The sequence below is a fragment of the Galeopterus variegatus genome, unplaced genomic scaffold (assembly GCF_000696425.1).
Source record: "Galeopterus variegatus unplaced genomic scaffold, G_variegatus-3.0.2 Scaffold1145, whole genome shotgun sequence".
Taxonomy (NCBI): Eukaryota; Metazoa; Chordata; class Mammalia; order Dermoptera; family Cynocephalidae; genus Galeopterus; species Galeopterus variegatus.
This window is the reverse complement of record NW_007727256.1, coordinates 358,881-368,989: the sequence shown is the minus strand read 5'-3', so window position 1 is coordinate 368,989 and position 10,109 is coordinate 358,881. Positions and strand designations below refer to the sequence as shown.

The following is a 10,109-nucleotide window of genomic DNA, read 5'->3' as shown; positions in this document are numbered from 1 at the left end:
AAATGGACAGTTTCAAGAATGAGTAGTTAGCAAGATACAGAGGATGTGAAGGATGGAAAATGGAAGGAGGTTTAGTTTGGCAATTGAGAATTTTTAGAAGGATTTTCCAATAGGATTATCAGGAAAGTGATGAGAGAAATGCTGGATTGCAAAAGACTGAAGAGAAAATGTTTGGAGAGAAGTATAGAAAGCAAGTTTAAATAACTTTTCAAGGAATATTTTTGTTGAAGAAAAATAACTTTTTGCTGAAAAAAATACTTTTTATTAACCTGTATTAAGTACTGTAAAGTTATGCAATTCAATCTGATAATACTTTATAAAAAATGTATCGATACATTGAAAAAGTCATATTTTTTCCTAAAACAATACCCACTTACCTATGCAGCATATTTGGAACATTTAGAATACAATTTTACAATAAAAGGCACATTGAAAATGGAAATCTTTCTATAACATATCAATTTTTATATGCAGTCATTCATTAATCCATTTACTTATTCAGTATTTATATAAACTATTTAGAAGAATGTTAGTCTATTGTAAGTTCACATGAACCTATATGTATTATAATTATCACGTGTGTATTTTGAATATCATATTCATATGTGAATAAAAAAATAAATATTCTATTGGAGCTCAATTATTTTATAAATGAATTGGCTTAACATCTTGGTATGTAGAACTATTTTTTTCCAAACCTGTGTTAAACTTTTTAAGATTATAAATCTTTTGATAAAACAATCAAAGCTGTGGATATGGTCCCTACAAAAATGTACCTGCATGCATACATACTAAAATGTTAACAGATTTTTCTGCATATAACAACATTTCATTTAACAAAAGCTGATACAGGTAGGGACATTTTTCAGATAAAAGAAGTTTCAAACCTTTTCATTTGAACTATTTTTGAATAAAATCTTTCTAAGATATGTCACTCCTTTTTTCTGCCATTTTAATCATATTATAGGAACTTTTATCTTAAAATTAAGATAAAATTATTAATTACCATGAATTAAGGCCATGATTTTAAACATAAACTTATCCTGAGTCTTAGAACAATGCTCTCAAATGTGAGGAATAAGGAGTCTTATTTCCACAATATGGACTCCATATTCTACTGCATTCTTTCTTTTACTACTTTTTTTTTCTTTATTGTTTAAGCATTTTATCTACTCTATTTGCTACCTATGTGCCACTAATACCACTGTCTCTGCTTCCAACACATTCTACGTAAACCAGGAACCAGAAAACAGAAATGCTGAAACTATACTTAAAGTTGAATTAAAATAAACTACTGGTGAAATTCTGAGACTTTCTTAGTAAACTGTGTGGTCTTTTTTACATTTATTTTTGGCTATTAAGCTTTCTTTCTTTCTTCAGGAACTTATTATCTATAGCCTAGAAAAGTGAGGTGGCTTTGCATATAGGCTTTATAAAAAAATAATCTATAATCTCTCTGAAAGACATGATCTTTTGAAGTTCCTTAAGTAGTCCTAATCCAATATATTCTGGAGAAAATGACCATAAGAAATAAGCACCCTTTCTTAGTTACCTAATCTTTGCTTTTCTCTCACATGCTGTGTGTATGGGTGCATGCTTGCATATGTGTGTGCTCTGTATAATGAGCTTAACATTGGATAATTAGTATTTGGACTTAGGATGTAGGACAAATGAGTGCCAAATCACACATTACACAATTTGCTACTATAAAATATTCTTTATACATGTCCTTGCTCAAAAGCATTGGAGATATCAGACAAAACAGTATAATCACATTTCATATTTATAATATCAAATTGGATAACATAAAGAGTATTAATAATAAGTGATCATTATTCATATTACTCAATTTGGTATGAGTGGATACACTTTGGAAAAGTCCTAAACAGTATGTCAGTTTCTAGGCTAGTATTTGGGGAAATAAACAATAAATAAGAGCTCTTTGAGATAGTCACTATAATGTTTGTGATTTTTATTCACAGAGCACACCAGTTTTAATACAGATAACTGGTGCTACATACATGATCAGAGGCTGAATGATCACACTGTTATTATGCAAAATTGAAGAAAATATAGGATAATATTGGTTTTATTTGCAGTATTAAATTGCTTTAAGTTTTATTTAATATATCTCATAAAGTTTAATAATATGAAAGGAAAAAAGGAAACCTAGATAATGTAGTCTTATTACAAAAAAATACACAAAATTTTCAAATGCACAATCTTGGTAAGTCAAAAGAAAGGTAAAGATAAATAAATAATTGCAATTTTTGGACATTTATGGTTTTATAGCAAATAATACTAGTACTATAGAGAATTTGACATGCTGTTATTCTGAAACAACCTACTTTAAGTCTAAATTTAAGTTTACTAGACTCTGAGATTGGCTTTGTTTTTTATAGTTTTTTTTCCAAACACATCTTGAACAAATGCCATGTATTGACCTGATAATTCTTTTAATTAGCAGTACCTTCTAGAATTCAATGTTAACATTTACAAAATAAACCAAGAGAACTGTAGTTCTTTGTTTTTCTACCCTAGTTTTTACTTGTAAATTCCTTTGCTAATTTTCCAATCTGGCACGGCCCCCTTTATAACTACTTACCCACCCACCAGAGAAGTCGCAGGGCCCTTAGGAGAGTGGTTCTTTCTGGCTTGACTGAACAGTGTCCCTAGATTCTTTCTAAGTTCAAAAAAAAAAAAAAATTATGTTCTATACCAGTTGGAACTCCCTAGTTAATCCCCCCAACAAGGTAGGTATCTTTCTGATACAGAAACTAAAGCTTAAAGCTTAAATATCTGAATAAGAATATGGGGTAAAATATATTTATTTAACCCATTACTATCTATAGTTCAGTGGTCTTTATGTGAAGACTATTAAAACATGAAAAATGAAAGAAAACCTTTCTGAATCACAGTAAGATTATGGGAGGAAGCTTTAATAAAATGAGAAAACTGTAAAACGATATCAATTCAATATGTGTAATAATTAAGAAAACAATTTCTTTGCTCTTGCCAATTTTTAACTGGAAAAAGAAAAATATGCCATTTGGCTAATATATTTGTTGTTGGTTCAATGTCATTGTGCCAGTATAAAAGTGTGTGTAGGTTTTGATTCTCTGTGTCATTCCTCCCTACTTAAGAGGCAATGTTAAAGGTGACTAAAGGAAGAAATGCATTTTCACTTTATGTACTTTAACATTACAGAATTCACTACAGAAGGATCTGAGAGAGCCACTGTGTCCTGGAAGGTTTTCAGGAAAACTGCAGTGGCAGCAGTAGCACCATTGTCATAACCCTAGAAGGTACTCTGAAGTGTTCGACAACATATACACATTCAGCACCTGCTTAGGACACCTAGCATGAAAGTAACTTGGCATAATCATGAACGGTGGAAGATAATGAAGACTCAATATTTCAAAATCTCTAGCATATGTGTTTTGAAAATTAGACTGGATAGCAATAGACATTTGGCAAATAGAAAAAGAAATACATGTTATCTTTTACATATACATGTGCAGATACAGCCAAGTAGACCTATAGGCATTCATATAAATGCATGCAGATGGATACAACCATATGTGTGTATATGTATGTATATAAGTATGTGTGTACATACATATCATGTACATGTAGTTAGACCCATCTAAAATTAGACACCGAGTATCCGTAATATATGAATGAATATTTACTCACATACACTTAAAAATATGAACAATGGATATCATACTTGAAAATATATGGTGCAGATACTTGCAATTTTTTTTTTTTTAATTTCAGAAAGGTTTTGGGAAAAAATCCTATTTCTTACCTACATTTCCAGTCATTAAGTATGAATTCTGAAAGTCCATCATCCCCATTCCAACAATGTGTATAAAATCTTCAATCACCTGCATTAACTCTATCGAGCCTGGATAAATCTGGAAAAATAAGTAAGGGTAAGATGGAATAAAATGTCTATACTCATATAATAAAACACATAGTGGTATTTTAAAAACATACATAATGAGGTCATAAATGAGCTTTGTTTTATTTGAACAAATTTCTGCAACTGGCAGCAGCTGTATTTTTTTAAATTAATAGTTAAGAATGACACCAGATGTCACACAGCAAGAACTTCAGAAGTGATATGATACAGTGATTAATCCTCCATAAATCTAAGGAAACTCAAAATATCTAACAGATTGTCTACTTGGAAATAGCATGACTTTACTTTTGAGTGGCTCTTTTTCTTACTTAAATATAACATAGAACAAACACTGAAATTGGACTCTTCACATTTGTGGTTTAGTGTCTATATGCAGACACAGGAAGAAAAAATAATTGTTATTGCCATCATGAGGATATTTAAAAACTAGTAAATCCGTTGTATAATAAATAAATATCTTGGGAGAAAATTTTATTTCTAATAATTCTAATTAGATTTATAATAATAGCTCTAGTGTAGGTACTTTTACATGTACACATACAAAACAAAACTATGAGATTATTGCCCTTTTTTAGGAAAGAAACAGCAGAAGCTCCAGGTTAAACAATATACCTAAGGCCATACAGTATCTTTGCTATTGGCTGCAGCTGTATCTATCTAATTATATCTATCAGTCTCTGTCTACCATTCATCTACATTTATATCTATATAATCTGCCTACCTATCTATCTACCCATCTATCCACTCACCCAACTACCTACCTACCTACCTAAAGTGGCATCTACCTCCATGACCCAAGTGTTTTTTCCATCATCATGGCACCTCCCACCATATAAATAGATTGGTGTTTTGTTTTGTTTTGTTTGTTTGTTCATTTGTTGTTTTGTAAGACAACCTGATTCTGGCAATAGCTCATAGTGTGTGAAACATGAAAACCATTTAAAAGGCTACCTGAATTTTAGCATGTGTAACCCATAAAGCTTTTAAAGTCAGCCTGCATTATATAACCACTTTAGAGCAGAAAGTCTTTTTTTTTTTACTGACTGGTAATGGGATCGCAACCCTCGGTGTCGCGCCTGTACCAGGGACCGGAAACGGGATCGCAACCCTCAGTGTTGCACCCACACCATGCTCAGCCAGTGAGCGGGAACCGGTCTCCACATGGGATCCGAACCCTTGGCAGGAGTGCCGCCGCGCTCCCAAGCGGCGCACTCTCCAGTGTGCCACTGGGCTGGCCTGAGCAGAAAGTCTTTTGAAGTTAGGTTCATTTCTTATAGCCATTCAGCATCACTGCAGCTTCTAGTCATGAAAAATTAAGTGGATTAGAGAGTTCTAGCTGGTTTGTACTTGTGAAGGCTAGTGCAGAAGGGAAAGAGACTCTGATCAGCAGGAAAACATACAGTGAAAGCTGGAAGGAAGTGGAATAGGAGGAAGATGAGTTGAACAGGATGGACAGCAGGCAGAGTGTGTGTATTTTACAAGGGCTTGTGGCTATGCCCATCTAAAAATCAGACACAAAGTTTTCACAACATATTTACTCAATATACTTGAAGATGTGAACAATGGATATTACACTCAGAAATGTATAGCACAAATAGTTGCAAATTTTTTAATTTCAGAGAGATTTGGGCATTGAATCCTACTTCTTAGCTACATTTTCAGTCATTAAATACAAATTTTGAAAGTTCTTTATCCCCTTTCCAAGAATGTACATAAAATTTCCATTGGTATTAGGTCTTCCTGCTACTACTGCATTTTCCTCCTCTTCTTGTGTAGGTCTATGGGTATATGAGTATGTGTAGTGTAAGAATGAACACAAATTAAAAATAAGAGGATTAATTTTTCCTGTTGAAAATAAGGGAGGACACTCCCCCTTGCACCACCCCTTTTCTCAGAGCATTAACTTTAGAAAACTCCTAATTGTAACTTCTTTCTTTGTTTCATTGAAATGTATGTAAATCTTTTTAAAAAGCTAAATAGTCTCTCCGCAGCTTAAAGACCCAGGAGTGTCTCTCTTTAAAAGATTAACATTAAGGAAGACAGGACCCCCATCTCTCAGTTGCTGTGGTATGGTAGGAGTATAAGTTCAGTTGCTACTTGAACCTTGTTTCAAGTTGCAAAATTGCCTCCGGTCATAAAGGTAAGAGAAGCTTATTTTTCCTTTGAGTAAAGCCAATTAACTAACAAGAGAGTAACCTCCAATTACCAAGTCAATTTAGTATGAACTACTTGTGACAAATCGTGCTGTCAAGTCCTCTTACTCAGGGACTAGTTATTGTTTATCTTGAGGACACATATGCAACAGGTTGTAATTGCTTGGTCATATAAAAGGGGAGGTTTCTTACTGTCTTTGTAATCTCTGAGCAAATTGCCTATGCTATGCATTACATTCTAGTCTAATGCTTATTCAAGAATAAAACTCTTCTTTCTCCCATCTTTGTGGAGAGGTTTTTTAAGTTGGAAGAATATTTTGATTTTAATTATATTTCCCCAGCAGTAGTTGAATGTTATGAAATAGGGCTGGAAAACTTTTTCTGTTTATAAACAGTAAATATTTCAGGCTTTGCAAACCATTGAATCTCTGTTGGAGCAACTCAATTCTGTCTTTGTTGCACCCAAGAAGCCATGGATAACATGTAAATAAATGGGTGTGGCTATAGTCCAAAATGTTATTTACAAAAGAAACATCAGGCTGGATTTGGCTCACTGGTTTCAGTTTGCTCACTCCTGCTCTAGAGACACATGAATTTTCAGTATAACAAAAAAATACAGATCATAAACATGACCAAAATGGCTTGTGTTGACTGAAATGGACTTGTAAACTCCAACTACAATGGTGGTGTATAAAATACTGCCATATAGAGTGTAGTCTTTTTGTTTTGTTTACTTTAATAAACTACACTTTTAGTAGAATGCTTTATTTAAACATAGTTTAATCCTTCATAACAGGGTCTGATGAGTTACTAACAAATTTTGAAATGGCTGTTTGTTGTTCAAAAGTGTAAATTTTCTTTGCAAATTCCTTCCGATACCAATAGTCATCATTTCACTCAACCAGTTTTCCCAATTCACACAAAGCTCTGTTTTAAATTTGCTTTTGTTGAGCTTCTTCCTTTAAAAGAAGAGGATTCACAAGTATTATCTTTGGTAGATATAACCCTTATTTCCAAGAAGTTCACCCTTTGTGCCGCAACTTGGAGACTCATTTACCATGTAGCTGCATTTATGACATCACCTTTTAGTATAATAGCTACAACATTGCTTTTTTCTTAATTTCCAACAGTTATTTTAAAAATAGCATTAAAGATTATTACTACAGACAAAAAAATTTTAAAAATAAGAATAGCAAACTCAAAGTCAAAAGCAAATAGATGGACTATGGATTCACTATTTTCCGTTGACAAGAAGTTCTTTCACCGTTTATTATTTGTTCAAGCTGGGATCTCACAGTAAATAACATCATCTGATGAACTGCAGTCTTGTTTTAAATAGGATATTATACATTTGTTCTAAATATATCCATAATTAATAGTCTCCAGCATTCTAGAAAGATGTGCTTAGCTTCTGCAGCTGTATTCTAAGGAAAGATACCATTTTCTTTCAGTGAATGAATGAGGCTGTCCTCCAGAATAAAGCCAAGGACAAATATATAATTCAAACTACTAGAAAAAGATAGATTCATGGTCTCAAACTAAGGGGTGAATTTTTCCTACTGTGTCCAGAAGCAGAGAACATGTGCTTGATAATGAGGTAGACCCTCACTGGACTATTTTTAGAGCTCCTATCATAATAGTAATAAAGGGCATGCTTTACTCCTCAAGGCTTAGAATATGATTATAAAGGGAAAAAAGGGATAGATGGGTCACCTGAGCCACAGTAAATATTCATTATTTTTTTCAAGATTGCCTCGTTCTCTTGGAATTTTTAACAAGGGTCAAGTAGAAAACTTAAAGAAGTTTAACATTCAGTTAAATTAAATTTCCATAGGATTTTTTAAAAACATGATTATTCTCCCTTTCTTAACCTTTAACTCACTTTTTCTGTAATTCAGAAAAAAAAAGTTACTAACTACATATCAGTTAGTATAACACAAATGGCAGTGCAAGGCATTTTAAAACAATAACTAAACTGATAAGGCCACTTGCTACACTGACAAGACATAACAGAAAGAGAAGGGAGATCAGAATGCAATTTTTTTATGGGAGCTCTTTTTTCACAACTCTTGGATTTGAATAAAAATGCATATCAGTATATATGATCAAGATTATATGTGGCACTGTAGTAAAGGCAAATGATTTTACTAGTCACTACCACATAGTTTCATCTGAGATATGTGCTTTTAGATTTGCTGTTTTTCCCATAGTCTGTAGACAGGAAAGAAATCTTCTGGTAAGGCATATAGTTATTATATATTAATTCCTTAAAATAATAAATTACTTAAACTTGCTCAGTTTTTTTCACATGTATAAACATTATTCCATTCACTGGATGATATTATAGAAGGTCAATTGTTTTCTCTAAAATTACTATGGCATAATTTAGACTGACTTTTAAAAATCTTTTATGTTCTTGAAACAGCAAGCCATTAATTTCTTCACACATTTCTTACATTTTATTTAGCCAATTTCATTTTATGTTCTGAAATAAGCCAACCTTACCTGTTGTGCATCTTCCCATTTTTCCTTGTTTTCTTCATCTAGAAGGTTGCTAACTATTTGAAAGAAGTTCTGTAAATTAAATTAGAAAAAAGTTAATATTACATGGGAGAATATACTTTTTGACAACATTGGTGTGGGTTGATTATGTGGTAAAGTTATAAACACTTTGCAATACTGCTTTATGATGCTAACATATTATTCTAGAACATCTCTGAGGACCCATTTTCAGCACCATAAATCTAGGATTTTTACGCAACTTCATTCCTACACCCTTACAAGAAATCAGAATAGGAAAAAAAAATACTTAATTTTACTCACAACTATTTGTTTCCATTATAGCCTCCATATTCTACCCTCCAATGTCACTGCATCATTATTACATATAAGCAAGTTTTATACCTTCTGTAATGCAAGTTACCTGTATTTGATTTATTGCAAGTTACTCTGTTAATTGTGAATCATGATTGCTACTCACAGTGTTGTTTCGAAGAACATTATAGTGAGACCATGAACTATGGGCAAAGCTGAGGCTAGACAGGCTCCCTGGAATCCTGGCTCTGCCCTTCTTGGCTGTTTACTTTTATTACTACCCATTGTATAAATATTAAATGAAATTTTCTAAGTTCCTGGCATATAGCATATGGTAATTGCTCCATAAATTTTGTCTATTTTCAAATTATTACTTTTACTCCTCTGCCTTTTGCCAGCAAGTCAATATAGAGGAATGAATAGACACATAACATATTCCCATTAAAGTCCCAAATCTTTGCCATCGTCCTCATCCCTAACTAACTGTTGAAAACCTGTTGGCTTTATCTTCATCTAGCAGTAACCAAATGAGTTTTTGATTTTCTCTTTCCATGCAGACCAGGCACATTTTGATGTTAATTTTTCATTCACCGTGGACAGAGAGCCGGGCTCTGTTCAGTTCATCTCCGTTAGTGCTCCTTTCACACATGAGGGATATTTACCAAAGAGGGACTTTTCTGTCCTCTTATACTACGCTGTGCCATCAAGACATAGGAGCCAGGAGAAGAAAGTCTGTTGAAGACCAACAGTGACTTGGGATCACAGGAGACCTAAGAAGTGTAAAGTGAAGGCAGGACATTTGTCCTAAGCTATGCGGATGGAGGTTTCTTGGTTGTGTCCTAAGAACCAGTGTCATCTAACTGGTCTGTGTGCAACTTAGCCGTAGTACTGCTTCATACTAATATATTAGCTTAGGACAGGGATCCCTTGAGGGCAGAAATCATAATTTGATAGCTCCATCAGTCTTTCTCCCTGTCTAGATTTTCAAAACAGGCATTTGTTCTAATTCCAAACAAATTCACCTGGGTGTTTTTAGATGAAAAACAAAACTACTTTATTTCCTCTCTCTTGTGGTTTGAAGCTGTTAATATCTATATTTAATTGCTCTATTTGTGCTATTTATTTTAATCATTTCTGGCAATCACAAGGTTGAAACATGTTTCGAGTCATAACCTCTGTAGAAGTTACCTAATATTTTATGCAACTCTTGAAAA

General features: G+C 33.1%; 1 protein-coding gene across 2 annotated transcripts in view; it reads right to left on the bottom strand.

Moving 5' to 3' along the window:
- The window catches only part of LOC103592419 (brain-specific angiogenesis inhibitor 3), a 415,718-nt gene that overhangs the window by 60,502 nt on the left and 345,107 nt on the right, over nucleotides 1-10,109 (bottom strand). For both annotated transcript variants that reach the window (XM_008575133.1, XM_008575134.1), the window contains 2 exons: nucleotides 8,587-8,655; nucleotides 3,812-3,920 (listed from right to left, as the gene is read on the bottom strand). In XM_008575133.1, the coding sequence (XP_008573355.1) occupies nucleotides 3,812-3,920; nucleotides 8,587-8,655 (178 nt within the window). The remainder of the gene's footprint in view (nucleotides 1-3,811; nucleotides 3,921-8,586; nucleotides 8,656-10,109) is intronic.